A 21,029-nucleotide genomic window follows, 5' to 3' on the forward strand; every position below is an offset into this window, starting at 1 on the left:
ATTCTTTTTCTTTTGTTATTGATTCGTAATTTTGCTTAAAATTGGTTGCCACAGTGAAATTAGTATGTGGTTGAATTATTGGGATTTTTGTTACACTTGTGTAAAATCTTGATTGTTGATGTTATTGCTGATGACTAGATGTGTTGGGGAGTCCTAATTCTGGTGTTTGTTTGTTTGTTTCCTTTAAGTGCTCATTTATTCTTTTTCTGGATGATTCTTATGGCTTTTACCTATATAGTGTTGGTTACAACTGTATTCTACATCATATACACCTGAAGCATTCATTTTCTCTGCAAAATGTGTTTTATGTCTTCCAAATCCTCATCCTATTCTCAAAGTTGGTTTTGAACTTACTTTAGTAGGGTGTCTGTAAGGATTGTGATACTGTAATTGGTTGACTGTATTGACTATTTTAATTCTATCTTGTAAATTTTTATTATTACTATTTTATTATTATTATTGAATGAATGTGTAGTGCCTTTGCTTTAGTACACAATGTGGATAGTTGTTTTTCTGAGTATCCGTTTTCGAGGCCTATTTGTGTGACTGAAATTCTTCCAGATCATCTTATAGTGAACAATGAGTGAAGGCCATTCTGTAAAAAACATTTTTGGATGTATGTATTGGGTCCATGCTGCATATTTTTTTTATACACCTTTATGATAAATTTTCCACGTAGTGGTTTGAATTCCACTTTAAACTGTAGGTTCAGTCCCTATTTAACTTACTGTGCATAAAGTGGACTTTAAAAAAACTCAATTCTTGGTTTCTTTTGATGATAAGATAAAGTTTACGTTATCATGGATAGAGTTGAATTTCTTTAAATCAGGACTCTTTGAATACATTATTAATTCATTATCATTAGGGAGCGGAAGTTGATGACCTAAAAAATATAGGTATATGACCTATAGAATGTCCTAAAAATGGGGAAAAAAATGACATAAAAATGCAAAAAATGGCCATTAAATTTATTAGTTTCAGGTTAAAAATTGAAATGAAATGGAAATCAAACAAAATGCAATCTTGTTTTTTTTTTTTTTTTAAAAAAAAAGGCACCAAATGATAACACATGCACATTCAATCAAAATATGCAACAAGGATTTCCAATGGAAACAACCAAATAATTTTTAAACAATTTAATGAAAAAGTCGTATACACTGAATGAATTGGTGTAAAATGCATTAATTTTCTGCATCTGTGCTTGTAAATTGTATCTTGCGAGATTTATATGTTCACCTTGGTGAAAAGACTCAAGAATATTACCAAAATGAAAGAAGTGATAAAATATGACGAAACAATACACCGAATATAGCAAAAATTGCCAAAAATCAGGGAAAAAGACCTAAAACCTGAAAATTGGCAAAAAAAATGCACTTTAAAATTACTTTTTTGGGGTTCTAGACGAAGTGTAATATTTTGTATATTTAATGGGCATCATGTCAGAGATGTCAGAAAAAAGATGACATTTCATCAACTTCCGCTCCCTAATTATCATGGTTGTATGTATGCTATTATGACACCATCGGCATATCAACAGTACCTGATATATTGAAATTCCTGTTTTTCCTACTCATTGTATTTGCTAATGGATTTCGCATTTCCCACCTATAAGACTATCACACAAACCTACACATAGATATATCACTGTTAATCTAGGTAAATATTATTGAAGACTAAAATAACATTTATAGTCGTACAATTCTTGTGGAGCAAATTGTTTTTTTTTCCTAAATTTTTGTTGCCAGCTGCTCCAAGCAAATGCTGAGATGGGACCTTTAATGAAGGTGTCAGATGCTTCCTCATACTTTCTTTGTCACTTCCCTCCCATCTGAATCTCAACAAAATGGCAAATAATAAATTTTGAAATCAGATGACTCCTGTCTTTTCTACACCGCACAGTGGGCTTTCAGACTTTTAAAATCCATACCCATCCTGAGTTTTTAGTTTCTTCTGTTACTGGACATAACTTGCCTTAATTCCATAAAGAAATACTAGAGAGAATACTTTAGTACAGTGTGTTTCAAAAGTCGCCCAATCCAAATTTTGAAAATTTATATCATGAAAACTGTAAGAGATATTTACATTGGGTTTTCTGCATTATAAAGCCTCATCCATTGATATACTAGGCAGATCGGAAAGTAAAGCACAATATTTTTTTTTCTGCCCAGATATTGCAGCTGGAATGCTGAAATTGTACGACGAGAGAGTTTGAAGTTTGCACCACAGAGGGTATTCTCTCTAGCGAGAGAAGCCTGAACTACGAAACAAACATGGCGCGCATGTTACTGTCGTCCACATGTGAAGAGCAGCAAAGTGTGGTTCGATTTTTGTGAGCCAAAGACCATATACCGAGTGAAATTCACAGGGACATGCGTGGGGACGACTGTCTGGACCGTAGCAATGTCTCCAGGTGGTGTGCATTCTTTCAAGAGGGCCGTGTGAACCATAGTGATTCGCCATGCTCCGGGCGGCCGGTTACAGCTTCAACTCCACAGAATATCCGCGCCATTGAGGCAGCAATTGTGAACGACCGGCATGTGCACCTGCGAACCTTATCGCATACGTTCAACATTTCCTATGGTGCGGTGTACCACATTGTTCATGACACGTTGAAATTCCGTAAAGTTAGTGCTCGCTGGGTGCCTAAGATCCTGACAGACCACCACAAGGGCCAGCGAATGATGACAAGCATGGATCACTTAACGCGTTACGCCGCAGAAGGGCATGACTTTCTGAAAGGAATCGTCACTGGTGATGAGTCGTGGGCGTACCACTACACGCCCGAAACCAAGCAGGCCTCTATGGAGTGGAAACATGCTGGTTCCCCCGTACGAAAAAAATTCAAAGTGACTCAATCTGCTAGGAAAGTGCTTGTGACAGTGTTCTGGGACATGTTTTGTGTGTTATTGGTGGACTTTGCTGAACACGGGACTACTGTGAATGCTGCAGTCTACATTAAAACTTTGGTTAAGTTGCATCGTGCCCTTCATGACAAACGCCGCAACATTCATGCTGATGGTGTCAAACTTCTTCGTGAAAATGCCCGTCCCCATGTTGCTGCTCCTGTTCGTGAGAAACTCACTGAATTTGGGTGGGAGGTGCTCCAGCATCCACCATTCAGTCCGGACCTGGCACCATCGGACTTTCCTCTGTTTGGTCCCAAGATGGAATTCCTGGCCGGCCAACACTTTGCAACAGATGCGGAAGTGAAATCAGCAGTCCGCAGATAGCTAAACTCCAACCAAACGGACTTCTACAAACAGGGCATATTGAAACTGGTACCACGATGGGAGAAATGTGTTGAGAAACTTGGTGACTATGTAGAAAAGTAGGTCAAAGATGTCAGTTCATTTGTGATTTGTTTGGTTTTTGTTACATATTAAACTTTTTGAGAAAAAAATTATTGTCTGTTACTTTCCGATCTGCCCACATATTTTTCAATGCTAACATTATCAGTTTACTCCATACAGAAAATTAGATAAATTAATGACTGGCGGAAAGCAGCAGGGTTAAATTTTTCCAAAAATGCAGTTTTGAGTGAGAAAGAAATATAAATATTGAATAGTTATAATTAGACGTCTGATGACTGATGCCATGTCAAGCTGTCATTTACAACCAATATTGAGCATGCACATCATTTGATTTATGACTGGTGAGTTCATCGGTTGAGTGAAATAGTGCCATTTTTGGTACATATCTACACTAGTGGTTCGAAATTTTGTCAACAAGCGCATGCAACATGTGCTTAAATATTGGCCATACATTTGCATGCACCTGGCAACCCTGCCATCCTAACCCAGCTGTAAAAAAAAAAAAAAAAAAAAAAAGGTAAAGTGCTCCCCTGTGCATAGCACCACGCCATGAAGGCATATAGGGGGTGTGGGGGTAACGCCCCACACTTTCTTGATCCGGTCGTGAGTGGGGGTGATGTGATCAGCATCACGCCCCTGACCGCCTTTACCCCCCAGGGTTTCCCCCAGGTACCCATGTTATTCGACGCTGGGTGGGCGCCGGGGCCGCTTTCACCGTTAGAAAAGTTCCCGGATTTGAACCGGCCGGGGATCGAACCCGGGATCTTTAGCATAGTAGTCAGACAAGTAACCCAGCTGACAAGAGCTTATTATGAAATGGTACGGGTGAGTCATAAATGCGACACATCCTGAATTCATGGAGGCTTTGTGTTCCTTTTAATCCTCATGTATACTTTGGTTATTATTATTACAATTTGGACATTACATGTTTCGATTCAATCACTAAACTAATCATGTATGCTATCACTGGGTTAACCTTTACTCGCCCAAGGGTCACATGTGATCCATAGAAAATATAGGTTTAGTCGGCCAATGGGTCACTGGTGACCCATCATGCTGATTAAAAAATTCATGTGCTTTTAGCAGTGACGTGCACTGAGGAGTAGCTAGTCTGACAGAGATAGATCAATCAATCTCACATTTTGAATTATATTCAAATCACAATATTTAATGTCTTGTTAAAGCTACCACAGTTCATATGCAACACTTTCTTTTCCACGGGCTTCTCGTCCATCAGTGTGAACCATGGGCAAAGCTGGCTGGATACCCTAGCTCGCTCTTCCTCTGCCTGACCAGTTTCCAGGTAGAAACGACCGCTCGAAGGAAAACGGAAGATTTTTACCTCTACCTCCCTTGTCCCCTCGCCCCGTGCTGCAATCGTTGAAAGCCAAGGCTTACAGGTCCCCTAGTCTATCTCCTATAGAACAGATAGGGGATTGGTTTCTCATAGATTTTTTTGTAAATCCTCTAAAGAACTCAGGGTAAAATTCTCTGTATTTACACAACATTTTACACGTTGTACAATATGTATGTATAATAAGGGATGTAGTTTTATTATTTATGAAATGGGAACGTGTTATGTGCAGAAAATAATGTAATGCTTTCTTTTTCTTTTTTTCAAGTATGGAATATATAATGATTAAATTACAAATATGTGCTCAGGCTCTCTCTCACTCTTGTTTTAGTAGTTTTATTTAAATATACTACTCTTGGCCTCTAACAGTCATAAATATGGCTGTACGAGGGTGAATCAAATATGAACGAGCCTTGATTGGCTAAGCATCGGAATGGATAGCAGGGTGTGATTGGGCATGTGCGGCTGGTAGGTGGGGCTGTTGTGAGTCAGGAACCAGAACAGCCGGCGTGTCGCATGCTTCATTTAGTAGCTCTCACGATGAGTGAGCAGAGTGTGCCAGTGTCTGTTGCGCAACGCATAATCATCAAGTTCCTCACCCAGGAAAACATCAAACCGGCCGAAATTTACCGGAGACTGCAGGGGATAAGGGACCTCATATGAACAATCCAAGCCAGGATTCGAACCCATGATGATTGCGCATTCTTGTCCTATGTGTTGCAGTGAATAATGAAATAATTTTCAATGAAAAATGTATGTCAGAACTCAAAAAGCCAAATGAATATTATTGAAGAAACTACAAGAAAGTGTGTTTTGTTACCTGTTTTGTTTCTGTTCATAAAGTGTGCTTAAACACCAAATCAACCAACCGTGGGGGAGTGGTTATCACAGTGCTCTACGACACCAGGAGTTCCAGGTTCGAACACCGACATGGGCATGGGTGTTCTTTGTGTTTGTCCCTTCATTAATTTTGTCGTATCATCTTCGCGATTAACCAAATGTGACAAATAAGCGATGCTACGTAACAAAAATGAAATCAAATCATTGATTGATTGCTTGATTTGGTTTATTTTAATTTGCTTTTCCGCCACTTTTGGCTAGTTACGAAGATGATACAGTAAAATTGATGAAGGGATACACACAAAGAATACCCATGGCCAAGCTGAGATTCGAACCTAGGATCTCTGGCTTAGTAGTCAAATCAAATCGTTTTTTATTTTCGAATGTGGGTGGGGTTTATGTGTACTTTTTTTTAGTACTCATTCATCATTTTCCAATCTTTTTCTGTTATTGACATTCTTTTTTTAGGAATACTGGGCCCTAATGGAGGGAGGAATGTGACCCACACCAACCCCCCCCCCCCCCCCCGAGCACGCCACCGACTGTCGACTGTCGACTTTGAAATGTCCTGTTGAAGAAAACCCACTTACCCATGACCCCCTCCCCTCCTCTCCCCCTCCCCTTCGATGCGAGGTTTGACAGCTGGAGTGAATGTAATGCAATATATGAGATTTACGAGCTTGTTTTCTGCCTCCCAGCTTGGGAAATCTGAGCTATCTTTTGTCAACATGTTGGGTTGTGTGTTCCAATGCTGAAGTTGGTGAGGAGAGTCTAAAAATAGAACAAGGGAAACTAAAATGCACTGTCACGCTTGACTGGAACAAAAGGAAATATGTTGGTTACAGCATGCTGCGAAGGAAATGTGATGCCTCTGCTGTCTTTGTTGATGAAATTATGCCTGCCTCCCCTTCCCATGTAACCAATAGCGTACCCAATAGAGTCTTTGTGAGTCTCACACAGTGACAGGTCACAAGCTATTCTTGAGTGCTAGCTGAAACTTGTGCGTCTATGTGCTCTGTTGTTGGTGCTTGCTTGTGCGTTGGCTGATTGTGGTAAGTCCTTGCATCTTCTGTTCTGCAAATCCACTTTTTTCTGTTTATTCAGGTCTTCAATCAAACATGTCCGGGAAAAAGTGAATGAGCGAAAGGGAGATATGTGATTTCCTAGACAACACGGATGACGAAGATGAGACTGTAGGACCAGTGGGTGATGAAGATGCTGTAGGAGCTGAATGATGTTGATTGGAAAAGTGTATCCGATTCTTCTTTGGATGAAGATGATGCTCCTGTTCCATCAACATCATCAGCATTGAGTTCAACTTTGTCAACCTGGAGCCCGCGACATGCTCATCTTCCAAGTCCAACTGCTTTCCCTTTCACTGGCCGACCCGGACCCAAAACTTCTGATCTTTCTGAAAACTCCTCGCCTTTTGATTCTTTCCAACTATTCTGGATGGATGCTCTTTTTGACATTCTACTGGTAGAATTTAACAGATACTACCAGCAGTTTGTGGACAAGAGTCATCCATCCAGGGTAGAGCCCCCCACCCCCCTCCCCATCACCCTTGGCGAACTTTTCATTTTCTTTGCCCTGTGGCTGTACTTCGGACACAATAGGCATGACTACATAGAATCTTACTGGCAGAAAAACCTTTTCCATACCACCTGGGTCGGCTATCTCCTTTCCCGTAACCGTTTCCGGCACTTTCTTCGCTTCCGTCACTTTTCCGACAATTCATCTCCTCCTCGTGTGACAGAGAACAGGGACCGACTGTGGAAACTGAGACAGATTTTAGAACATTTCAGACGACGTTACCTTGAATTGTACCATTCCACTGAACACGTATCCATTGATGAGGCTATTGTTCTTTACAAGGGTAAAGTGCTGTTCAAACAATATATTCCAAAGAAGCACAAGCGATTTGGCATCAAGTTATACTTGCTCTGTGACTCTTTGGGATATACATTTGATATTCTCGTTTATCTTGGAAAGGACAGAGCAAGACAGACTGGAACTGTGACATCCACCCATGCCCTGGTCATCGAACTAAGTAGGAGAGTTCAAGGAATTGGCCATAAATTGTTTATGGACAATTTCTTCACCTCCCCCGATCTTTTTGATGATCTCACAACAGAGCACGTGCAATGTTGCGGGACTGTCAATAAGAATCGGCGTTCCATGCCCATTGACTTCAAGACAAGCAAGACAAAACGTGCTGACCTGGACGTACGTATGAAGGGAGACTTGACAGCTGTAAGCTGGCACGACAAACATGACGTCCTTGTGGTGACGAATTACCACAGACCCAGCCCCCCCCCCTCCCCTGCACAAGGAAACTTTCTTGATGCCCATGGTAACCCATTGAAACCCGAAATTATACTGGACTATAGTAGACATATGGATTACGTGGACAAAGCTGACAAGATGACATGTACTTATCTGACTGGCAGACGGACAATCAAGTGGACTAACAAACTCTTTTTCTACCTTGTAAACCAGTCCATCCTGAATTCTCACATCCTCCTGAAACACTTCTCCTGAAATCACTCACATCGTGATTTCCAGATAAGTTTGATTGAAGAACTGGCTAAAGGCTAAAGACGGAGCAGGCTGGTCCTTCTAGGTCTTTGCCTGGTGCCGATGCCAATCTCCCACTACCTCTCGAGATGGTCAGAAGAGAAGCTTCGGCTAACAGGCATTGGCCTATATTGACTACGACACGCAGAAGGTGCAAGATTTGTTAACAGCAAAAAAAAGATAAGAAAACATTCCATGAGTGCAAAGCATGCAATGTTGCACTATGTGTGTACCCGTGCCTTGAGGCTTTCCATGTGGACAACTAGGTGGGGAGAATGTGCAAATTAGCTATTTTTTTGCCAAAATGCAGAATTGTACATATTGCATCATATTTCAGCTTCTATGAGGACTACGGACTTGAAACAAGTTTCACTTTGTTGCAAAAGGTCTATTCTTTTAAAACAATGCAAAAGTTTGCACCCTTTTTCCAAAATAGTGGGAGAAGAGAACGCCAGATTTTTTTTTTTTCATTGAAATTTGGGGACTTAGCCCCCAACCCCGTTTTTCTCACTTGGACACTCTGAATTTATACGGTCGTGTGATGTTTTTTCTTCCAAACAAAAGTTAGCCGAAGTAGATTGCTCAAATAGTCTCCGAGATATAACGTTTTTCTGAAATAGGTGTAAAAATTTTTAAAAAATGTGCAAAAGCTGCGGCCAGAGAGGGGTTACACTTGAAAACCCGCTCAGCTGTGTAAAGGTTAACAAATTCATGTTATAATTTTTTCATTTGCTGCAAAATCTGAGAATTGATTTTCAACAGTAAATACCAACTCTTAACAATATTGATTGATTGATTTATTTATTTGACTTTGCCTTTTGTGCCACTTTTGGCTAATTTGTGAAGATGGGGATGAGTGATGACATGATGAAATTGATGATTGGACACTCCAAACATCCATGCTCAGGCTGGGATTCGAACCTGGGACACCTGGCATCGTAGCACAATGTGCTAACCATTCCGCTACGGGAGCCGGCACTTAAGAATATTGTGGGATCATTTGTTGGTGTTTGATATTATTGATTGCTGTCAAGTCAGAAAACAAAAACAGTCTGACAACAATAGCAAACGTGTCACGTTTATAGGAGATGCTCAAAGTTGGTGCCTCCTCATGGATACATGCTCGCAAACTTCTAAGCATGTTGGTGGAAACTCATTGAAGTGTTTCCTCCTTTATGTTCAAAATTGCAGTTTCAATGTTTGTCTTTAATTCTTGCAGGGTAGTTGGATGTGTCCTGTAAACTACTCCTTTGAGGTAACCCCAAAGATAGAAATCGGGGGAGGATAAATCTGGTGATCTTAAGGGCCACAATTTTTTTGGAAATAATCCTTTCAAAAAAATTAGTGCAAAAATGCCATAGTTTCGTTGGAGGTATGGCAGGTAGCACCATCTTGCTGAACCAGCAATCACATTCATCCTCTTGAAGCAGGGAAATAAATTTGAGTAACGATATCTCGGTATACAACACCATCCACTGTTCGGTCAAAGAAAATGGGACCCACAATATGTTGTCAGGATATGGCACACCATACTCCCAAGTTTTTGTGGATGGAGCGGTACCTTGTGGAATGCATGAGGATTTTCAGCGGACGATATTCTGTTGTTTTGGCTGTTGACATAACCATTCAAATGGAACCAACTTTCATCAGTGAAAATAAATGTAATCAAGAATTCTGATGCCATTTTCTTCGATGAGAGATTGAAACCACCTGCAGTACTTCAAGCATTTATCCTCATCAAGGTTTTGCAGTTCTTGGGCAGCACAATCTGGTTTTACAGTAGTTTTCTTCACATCGCTATGAGCACTGGAAAGTGACAAGTCCGCTTGGGATGCAAGTTTCCTCAGACTTTTGGTTGGAGATTGTTCCAAACGTGTACGCACATCCTCCACTGCGACAGGGGTTAAAACTAATGGGTGACCACTTCGGGTTTTATCACATACACTTCTGGTTTCTCGAAATCGATGCACTAATCATAAAAGAGTTGCTTTGTGAGGTACAGCAGAAGCAGGGTATTTACACATGTGTGCAGGAATGAGTAGTAAAATGCTCTTCAGTTGTGCACACGTGCTGTCCAATGAATATGCCATGCTGAATCAACCAGACACAGTAGAGGTGAAGTGTGAGCAATCAGGGTAGTCAACGGGCAACCGAGGATTCTCTCAAGAGTCCATGATTTATGTTTTTTCATGCAAATGTATGGCCAATACTTAGGCACATGTTGCATACATCTGTTGACAAAATTTCGACCTGCTAGTGTTGCCAGCTACAGAGATATGTCTCAAAAATGACACTTTTACACTCAACCCATAAAATTGCCAGTCATAAATCCATCAAATGATGCACATGCTCAATATTGGTCGTAAATGACAGATTGACATGGCATCAGTCATCAGACGTCTAATTATGATCCTTCGATAATTTCTTATGTATTTTTCTCCCTCAAAACTACATTTCTGGAAAAAAAAATTTAACCCTGCCTTTTGCCAGTTAGTAATTTATCTAATTTTCTGTATTGAGTGAACTGATAATGTTAAGCATTGAAAAACATCTCAATGAATGAGGCTTTATAATGCAGAAAACCCGGTGTAAATATCTCTTACGGTTTTCATGATATAAAATTTCAAATTTTGAGTTGCACATCTTTTGAAATACACTGTACAATACTGTTGGTTCCATTCCAGTAGTTGTTTCAGATTTATGGATGTGCCTTTTTGGGCACTCTCTATTTACAAGACTTACCACCTGGAGTAACAGTTGATTGCAGTATTTGCCTGGCCAGGAATTGCTGCCTCTTAACTTTTAATTCAACCGAGCTTGGAACATCTGGTACAAGAACACTTATTACTTTGCAAATGAAAAACACTGCATGCTGAAATGAGTAATTAATGTTGATCAGATTTTATCAAGCATAGAAAGATAACAATTTAATAAATTAAGCAATGTTGAAAGGTTTGATGGATGTGGTTTAAAATTACTTACGCAAAATTTAGAAATTTTGCACTTCCACGTTGCACAATTTAATGGTTAAATCCTATTAATTTCGAAGATCCACTGTCTTCATTACTAAGGGTACGGTGTCTGGTGCGGAGATGGTACCACATCACTGCTTTGTTAGTTCCCGGGCAGCGACAAACAAAGCAGTGACGTGGTACCATCTTCGCTCCAGACGCTGTACCCTTAGTAATGAAGACAGTGGATCTTCGAAATTAAGAGGATTTAACCATTAAATTGTGCAATGTGGAAGTGCGAAATTTCTAAATTTCACATAAGTAATGTTGAAAGGATTTTGTTTTACACCACATTCTGGAAAAATCATAGATTAACTATGTGACTTGTGCTTTAAATTAGTGTACCATGTTATTCGAACACACTGCAAAATACCATGATATTTAAGAGCTAACTTTGAATTTTGCACTTGATTTTGTGTTATTTTTGTGACAAAAATATTGTAGGAAGATTACCTCACACCTTCCAAAACATCAGAAATGAACAATACTGTGTGTAATCTCACACTTTGTATTTTCGTCACAAACAGAATATGTATGTCCCAAGTGGTGTTGATTAATTCCATGGCAAAATTTTGTGGCCAAAATTTACTTTAAAAGAAATTAATAGCAGATTAACATTTGAAGTTATTGTATAAATGAATCTATTAGGGTCTCCAAAAGAAAAGTGAGACTTTTTTTTTAGCATGGTTTATTGGTTGAAATATGGGAAGACACAGGAAGTTATAGTGATACATTGGCCACTACATGTAGTCACTTTGTCATTTCAAGCAAGTGTCCCAGCACGTCCCTAGATTGTGGATACCCTGAGAGAAGAACATCCATGGCATTCCAGACCTCACCATCATTAGCGAACCAGCGGCTCTTTAGAGCTTTTTTTAGTGGCCCAAAGATGTGATACTCGCAGGGTGACAGGTTGGGGTGATAGAGGTTCGAGGATGTTCGAGGACCTCCCAGCAGAAGCGCCACAGCATATCTTGGCACACTTTTGCCACTACACCATCTGAACACTGTACACGGTGACAGATACTCATTTCAATACACATCCTTTGGTCCTGGGTTCGATACCTGGTTGGGCACAAGTGATTTGGATCCTACTTTAAACTGTAGGTCCAGTTCCGATTAGCCTTCCTGTGCATAAAGTGGACTTAAAATCGAAACTTAAACTCTTACACATCCTTCACAACGATAATTTCAGATTCACTAACACCTACTGCCATCAAAATTGAATAACTGCTCGCTGGACCTGTTTAGACAAATCATGTCATCACTGTACGTAGTAAACTTGCTTCAGGATGTGCACACAGCAAACTATCCAACAGTAACAGCTTCCACCCTAACATACGATGCCATCTACTATCTCGGAAAGCTCTGTATAGTTAAGCAAGGATTCTAATAATCCTTGGGTGATCCTTGTAAAAGGTACTCAGCGAGTGCTCACCCAAGCAGTTTTGTGCAGAGATGTTCATTGTTAACCAAAAATCTCATTATCTCACATTGAAAAATTACATCCACCATCACATCTTCGATATACCTGCACCCCCATATATCTTCCAGAGGATGAATACCTGTGGCCTTAGGTTCAACACCCAGTTAATATTCTGGTGGTTATTGGTCATCCTGATGTCCATTGGGGAACTACCTGAACATGAAGAAGGATTCAGGGCCATTCAATCAGGAGAAAGTACAGAGTGTGGCATAAGAATTGGCTTTTTGAAATGCAACAAAACTAATACTGTTTTATTAGACAAAAATAGAAACGCATTAACTACATCATTACATAGTGCCATTTGCAAAATATGTGTTGAAAATAAGTTCTACAGGTGACCACCATTTTGTCGTTGGCACTTAGTCAATGCGGTCAAAATCTCATTGGCACTTAGTCAATCTGCGGTCGAAATCTCCATGGCCCATTTCAACATGTCAATAGGAATATTTCTGCTTCATTGCACTTCCCATGTTTTCAAAGTTCTTCAGATACATCCTGATTTAATTGGCCGATGGAATAAGATAATGTCCCCCAAGATTAAAATAACGTCAATATTCTTTCCTTGCAGTGGCAGGAGCATCACCATTGTTATAAAATGCCATCACAGCTAGAGCACCTTGAGCTCCGCTCCAGCGATCCATGTCTGTAAATTGTGTACATTGGAAATGCAGATGACAATCAGTAAGTGTTGGCAAGACTATTACAGAAACTCTCTCAAGAAAAATAAATGAACCAATTTTTATTCCACATCCTGTAATTTGACAAATTGCCATGGCACATTGCTCCTTAAAGGTATGTTTTGCTCGTTATGTCTATTAAATTTCTTCCAGCACGATGCCCAAAGTTCTAAATTAGCTTGACTACTTTTGCTTACCTCATAGATTAAGACAAACCCAAATTTTACACAGAGTATCTTGTAGTGACTAAGAGTGAAGTGTCCTTCTCCATCTCTGTTTCCTTCATAAAGACAGTCATTCATATCAGCAATGGGAGGGGCAAGAGAAAACGTGGAGTTTATATAACCTTCCATGTTTAAATGTTCGTGGTAGAATAACGTCTTAGATACCTCATTCGTGGTGAAGGCAATCAAAAACGCCTGCAATGGATTAATGAAAATTATATTTTTTGAAGGTTTTGTGTCAATACAATATAATTGATTTGATTTATTTTATGTTGCTCTTCTGCCACTTTTGGCCAATCATGATTTTAAGATGAAGTGGATGAAGGGACAATAACAAGCATATATGGATGACATATCATGAGCTCCACAGAGGATTATACTGGCTGTGAGTTCAGATGCCAGAGCCTTACTAGTCTGAAAAATGTTGTTCAGGGTGTACTACATGGAAGAGAGGTTGACATTTGAAAACACCCCTCAATACAATGTGGACAAACACAGTTAAATGCTAGTGAAATTTTGCCCAAATGGTGTTTTTAGTAGTTTTATTTTGTAATTTATCACATATTACGCATAATAGGGATAATTTTTCATTTGTATCTGCCTTTATTTATTTGTTTTGTCATACAAATGAAAGGGAAGTACTCTTGATCTCATATTTTCTTTGGTTATATGTTGCACTTACAGAATCAGGGTGGCAGCAAAAACCAGTTAGAGTCTTGGGATTTTGATAAAGTGTAACTTGCACCACAAGCTATCATTTCACTAAGTAGCAGAAGCTAAAAAGGTCCAATTTTGGCATGTACTAACTTATTTTACTCCACGTGGCTGCTACATTGATTCTTGTCTTATCTCCTGAAGAAGCCACATGATGTGGTGAAAACTTCAGAAAAATAAGTTAGTACATGCCAAAACTGGACTTCTGCTACTTAGTAATCTGAGGATTTTGTTTTATTATAGGAAAGTGGCAATTATGAATTTCATCATAATGTGATTTTTTTTTACCCAATTCATGAGTAATTGTGCAAAACAAAGTCTGTGCTTCATTTTTCTTAACTATTTTCGTCATAGACCTGTTTCTACAAAATAAAAAAATTCGCATTATAATGATGCCTCAATTATACAGGGTGTCATTTTAATGGCACCCACGGACCACGGAAATGTATAGAGGACATCAAAATAAACAACTTTTGTCTGTAATATTTTTCTCGTTAGTGCATCATTTCAGCGCTACAGTCGTTCAAAAAGCCCATTTTGCCGCCTGAATGCTGGCAACCACACACAACATTTGATTGCATTTGTGCTGTCATATCCCGTCGTAAAGCGATGCATTCCGGGGTTGCCAGGAACACGCACATTCTGTGAAAAATGACATAGCTACAATCAGCCACATTATGTACCATAAAACAAAACGAGAAAATGGGTTCTGTAACCTAACAGGAAGTAAACGAACTATACGAGAAATGGTAGAAAGCAAATAGAATTCAAGTGGAAGTGGTCATATCGAATTTTGTCTCAGCTTACATGTCAAATATTTGCAAATCTAGTTACCAAGTTGGCATCTACAATTCAGTCTATCCACTTTGTCCTTCTGATACTAGTTGTCTGTGACACACTAAACAGATGACAAAATAGAAATGAAAGAACTCAAAATTCCAAAGGTAAGCAACACATAATATAATGTATATTCAGGGCAATATGAAGCAAGTGGCAAAAATGGTTGAAAATACAGAGATATAAGTAGTAGTAACACAAACTCTCCTACGACTGTATTTATTTATGCACCGTATCCACATGTAATAGTTTGCAACTATGAACAGGGCAGTATAATCACTACTGATTCATCATTATATTGTTACTGTGGTTGTACGTGTATTATCCGTAATGTAACAACATGAACTTCGGATACTTCCGTTATCAGCAAGGCATCTAGACACAGACCTGTAGATATCAACCTTGCATCGAGATTTGCAAATATAATATACATGTAGCTGGGCGTAAACAGCCACATGTAAGCTGTAAGTCCAATAAAATGTATTGTTGTTGTTGTTATATATGTTTATTGTTGTAGGCTGAGACAAAATCAGATATTGACACTTCATTTTGAATATTTTTTTTTTTACCATTTCTCATATCGTTGATTCACTTCCTCCTTCCCCTGAGATGACTGATGATCTTCTGGCTGGTAGGCTATGATGTTCAGTCTACTGGACGCGTTTCTCACTTCGTTTTACAGCTAATAATGTGGTTGGTAGTTTGTCATTTTTCACAAAATTTGTGTGTTCCTTGCAACACTGCCATGCCCTGTTTCACCGCAGGAAATGACGTCACAGATACGATCAAATGTTGTGTTGGGTTGCCAGCATCCAGGCAGCAAAGGGATCTTTTTTGTACGGTTGTAGCGTCGAATTGAAGCACTAACGAGAAAAATGTTACTGAGAAAAGTTGTTTGTTTTCATGTACTTTATACGAATCTGTAGTCGTGGGTGTCATTAAAATGACACCCTGTATATTCTCCAGGGCCCTGTGAATAAGAATATGGGAAAATGAAATTCATTTTAATAAGAACTTTCGGTTCTTCAGTGACCAAAATTCTTTAATAAGCCAGCGAAAACTGAATTAATTTAAATTTAATTCCATTTGCAAAGATTTAGATATGAGGAAATGTAAAATCTGGGAAATAATTTTAATATTTTGTTGTATTTGGTAAAGAAATGTTTTCAGTGTTTATTGCTGATACATTATTTTATACTACCAATTTTAGACATGCTTGTTTTTTATTTATTTATTAAAGAATCAAGCAATTTATCACCAAATGACTGATTCAGCCAAAAAACATAAATTAATTAACAAGAAGTTAATAATTTCGGAAGTTAGAGAACTCCACACACACACACACACACTCACCCTCTTTCAATACAGATCACAAGACAGAAAAATATATATGTGGTGCTTACACTTGTAATCACTGACAAATGCCCTAATATGTTGAGTATGTCAAACCAGACTCCAATGTTTCTTGCGTGTTCTGGTGGAGGTCGCCGACTGTTGCACACAAATTTCTCAGCATCCACTCTAATTTCCACGTAGTTGGCAACCAGAGCAACAAGTGGAGCTAACGGGAACGCAACAACAAAGAGGGTAACAAATCCATACTGCCAAACTGAGAAGTAGAAAATACCAGAAAAATATATGTGTAATGTATCAATAAAGAATATTAGGTCATCAATGGAAACAATAACTAATGGAATATATAAATCTCTGTACAAAAATCGACTGCATCTTTGGGTTAAAATTCAGTATTCAAATATGGCTCCAGATGCTGTGTACTACAAAAAATGGAAACAATGCTGAAATGAAAGCATCACAATGCATACAGGGAGGACACCCCCACCCACACATCATCATATACCAAATATATACAAATACTAAATTCATAATATACTAATTATTTTACACATGGAAAATTAAATCTTAATAGTAGCTTAAGCATGAAAAGCATCATACATGGTAGTGAAAAAGCTCGGTGAACTAATAAGAATTAAATGGGAGTCTACAAGTTACAAGGAAGAAACTTTAGATAAAAGGAATTTTATTAACCTCTTGACTGCCCCTAAGTACAGCCCGTACGTAGTCGAGCCTGCATGCTCTCCTACCACTACGTGTGGCCCATACGTAGCTGGTACTATTGGCCGAAAGGGAAATATTCTTGCATGGTAATGGCCAAGAAAATGTATGATGCCTCTGGTCGGGAAGGACCGAAGTCTACGTGTTGACGTGACGTCATTTGAGCACGTGACTATCGCAAGCAATGAGCAAAGCACGCTAGTTACACCATCTGTTGCTGAAAGTATGTAACCGTGCTATTGAGGAGACCTGTGTGTTTTTGTTTCGTTGCATATTTTGTAAAACAAAAGCAGAAAAATATGGAGGAGGAGGATAGTAGTTCGTCGGATTATGTTCTGGAAGAAGAGGACAGTGACTGTAGTGAGTCTTAATATTCAGATATATCCGATGTGAAAGACGAGGCAAAGACTGTCGGAGATTGGACATACGTGAACAATCCTTTCAGTGATGCACGTGAGAATCCATGTTATAAGTTTGAAAATGACTATGATTTTCATCCTGCTGTCGTGGCTAAAGAACTGTCAACACCTGGCAAGAGTTTTAAAGCATTTTTTTGGCATGTTGTAAAATGTTTGTGTGCATGGACTAACAAGAGAGCCGACATGGAGTACGCTAAATCAGATCATCCGATATTGACAGTTTTTTCAATATAGTTTGGATTTTCACTTTTTTTCTTGTGTTTATTTGTTATTGAACACCAATTTACATGTGTCTGATTGAGGACTGAATAATGTTAATTCTAATCATTTGAGGGCCTCCCCGATGGTGCAGTGGCAGCGTCGTTGCCTTGTAATCAAGGGGTCCCAGGTTCGATACCCTGTGGAGGCACATGGCACAGTGGTTCGGATCCCACTTTAAACTGTAGGTCCAGTCCCAATTAGCCTTACTGTGCATAAAGTGGACTTAAAACAACAAATCAATGACAATCAAATCTAATCATTTGAATACAAGAATTATGGAATTAGCAACCAATGTGATACATGATTTGTTTGCACTATCGCTGGGTGTTACCTAATGCTCTCCGCATAGCATGGTCGGATTTTGCTCTCTATCTACAGGCTGGTATTCAAGAGATTAATAGCTTGTTTTCTAGAGTACTTACAGAAATTGTTTGTCTTATTTTTGACATAGACAACTGTTTCACAACACACTTGGTCCTGCTGTTTACAAGGTTAAATACTTTCCAGACTACTGCCATTACCTCATTGTCATCTGCAAACTTCTTACCCCACAAATGTTCTTTCAAAGATCAAAACAAGTAAACGTCCAATAGTGCAAAGTCTGTACTGTACAGGGGATGTTTCAACACTTCAAATTTCAGACCATGCAATGTATCCACTGTATACGCTGCCATCTGGGATGGGGGGGGGGTTTCCTCTGAAGATCCAGTACTCCTTTCAGAGAAGTCACCTGACGATTCAGTCATAGTTTGACCCTTTTTCTACAAGTGCACCAGTAGAGGGCCAGTGACATCCCAAAAGACGGTCAGCATGACTTTTCCAACACGCAGCCCTTTGCTGGTCTTGAATTTTTTCATGGTCTGAGGCGACAGGGTGCTCCCACTGCAAGATTGACTCTTACACTCTGCTTCATAATGATGCACCGCTGACTCATCTCCCGTCACAATTCGATCAAGAAAAACATCTCCTTCACAAGCATAATGGTCCAAATTCTCCTGACAACTCATCTCCCATTCATGCTTGAGATCATTGGATAGCTTGTCTTGGGTCTCCATCTGCTATACCCAAGGTTACCATGAACAATATTGTTTGCAAAGCTGCGACTCATCTTAAATTCTATGACAATTTCATCAATAGTGACTCACTTGAACTCACGGCTTTGCTGCTCAATGTGTTGCCTCACAGTTCCAGTTGCCCTGCTGACTGGTCTCCCACTTCCAGGCTGTTCACTGACATTTTGTTTTCCGTTTATAAATCTTTTCACCCATTAGAACTCTCCTCTATCTCAAACAACTGTTTCTACACTGAATCCTCACTCATTCGTCTGTAGATTTCAGAAGAGTTCACACCCTCTGATGAGGGCCTCCTTGATGGCATAGTGGTACTGTCATCACCTTATAATCAAGAGGTCCCAAGTTCGATACCCTGTGGAGACATGTGTCACAGTGGTTTGGATCCCACTTTAAACTATAGGTCCAGTCCCAATTAGCCTTTCTGTGAATAAAGTGGACTTAAAACAACAATTTAATTCAATTAACACCCTCTGATGATAAAAGACGAATTATGCTTCATTGCTCTTCCAAGTGGCCAAAATCAAGAATTCAGTATAATTTGGGGGTACTAATTTTCCTTTATGCCACAGTTATATGGGTGTGTAAGGATACCAAAAAAAACATGATTGCCATTTCAAAGTGGTAGCTAATAGAAATGGCGGCCAATCCAAGATGGTGGATGTTGACATTTGAAAAAACTACTATATCTGAAACAAATGGTCCGATCTCAACTATCTTTTTTCTTTAATGTAAGCTTAATATGTGTTCTATATTTAATGTTATCTTAGGTTTTTCAATAGGAGCAACCGTTAAGTAGTTAATCACGGATTAGTAAAAAAAATGTATTTTTTACTATTAATTTTATGTTTATCATTAATTTATAAAAAACCGGGCATCTGAGAAGAAAATGTGAAAAAGTAGTGTAAAGTGCTCCCCTGTGCTTTGCACCATGCCATGAAGGTGTATAGGGCATGTGGGGTTAGGGCCCCACACTTTCTTGATCTCGGCAGAGCTGGGGGTGATGTGATCAGCATCACACCCCTGGCCACCTTTAACCCCCAGAGTTTCCTCCAGGTACCTACTTTATACGACTCTGGGTGGGCGCTGGAGCTGCCTGAACAGGTTGAAAAAGTCCCGGTTTTCCCCTGTCGGGGATCGAACCCAGGTCTCTCGCATGGTAGTCAGATGCCCGTTCCATACAAAAATTGTAGCATAAATGCTTATCTTTAATTTGACATATTACAGTTGTTGGTTTTCACCTTAGAATTAATATAAAACGAATGAATTATGCAGTGTGTGCAGCAAATTCAGTTAGCAGGATATGTCCTTAGTCCTATTTAATTACACGTATTGTAACGGGTATTGACTATTGAATAGTATATTATTGTTATAGACATGCAATAACATTTAGTAATAATAATAATAATAATAATTATGAATTTTGTTTAAATGTTACCGATGTTCATGGAAGAATGTTATTGATTGATTGAAATTAAAACTTTGTATGAGTCAGCATTTAGGCTATTTACACCTGTCACATTATACGAGGCCAAGCCCCTTACATTGTATGAAAAAATCACCATGCGTATCTCTAAAATGTTTTTACCCAGGGTAAAAACCTAGGCTGTACTGGGGCACTCAGCACATGTATTCCTATGAGCAAAACACTGGAGAACATACAACCATACAAAGGTAGCCTCCCTGATGGCTTAGTGTAACGTCATCGCCTTGTGATCAAGGGGACCTGAGTTCGATACCCTGTGGAGGCACAAAGTAGTTTGGGCCACACTTTAAACTGTACGTCCACTCAGGATTAGCCTATTTGTGCATAAAGTGGATTTGAAAACATAATCTCAAATCAAACAACCCTATAAAGGATTGTGCTGGCTGTAGGTTCAGATGCCAGAGCCTCGTTGGCCGCAAGACTGCAGTTTCCGAGGTGAAGTACGTGGAAATGAGGTTAACATTTAGGTGCATACTCTTTATTAGTTATTACAGCCAAAATGTCTGGTTTGAAGAAAGTAAAAATCTAAAAAGCAAGATGGACTAGAGAAGTATATTATATATGGGAGAAATGCATCCACCAAAAGACATAGACAGTTTTGTACAGTACTGCCGTGAGCAGAAATTTTGATTGAGAAAGAAGATGCATGATTTATCGGATGAAAAATTCCATCGCATGTGTAGAGCCAA

General features: G+C 39.2%; 2 protein-coding genes across 2 annotated transcripts in view; one reads left to right on the forward strand and one right to left on the reverse strand.

The window, feature by feature from the left end:
- LOC145998824 (anoctamin-7-like) overlaps nucleotides 1–13,257 on the forward strand; it is a 137,627-nt gene extending 124,370 nt beyond the window's left edge. Inside the window, exon 21 of the mRNA XM_083135476.1 lies at nucleotides 13,148–13,257. The gene's annotated coding sequence lies outside the window, so the exon portion shown is untranslated. The remainder of the gene's footprint in view (nucleotides 1–13,147) is intronic.
- The window catches only part of LOC145998825 (anoctamin-7-like), a 111,315-nt gene that overhangs the window by 5,269 nt on the left and 85,017 nt on the right, over nucleotides 1–21,029 (reverse strand). The window contains exons 16-18 of the mRNA XM_083135481.1: nucleotides 16,435–16,640; nucleotides 13,454–13,675; nucleotides 10,825–10,954 (exon numbers count right to left, since the gene is read on the reverse strand). Of these exons, the coding sequence (XP_082991607.1) occupies nucleotides 10,825–10,954; nucleotides 13,454–13,675; nucleotides 16,435–16,640 (558 nt within the window). The remainder of the gene's footprint in view (nucleotides 1–10,824; nucleotides 10,955–13,453; nucleotides 13,676–16,434; nucleotides 16,641–21,029) is intronic.

This window comes from Lepisma saccharinum, chromosome 14 (assembly GCF_977018435.1).
Source record: "Lepisma saccharinum chromosome 14, izLepSacc3.1, whole genome shotgun sequence".
Classification (NCBI taxonomy): Eukaryota; Metazoa; Arthropoda; class Insecta; order Zygentoma; family Lepismatidae; genus Lepisma; species Lepisma saccharinum.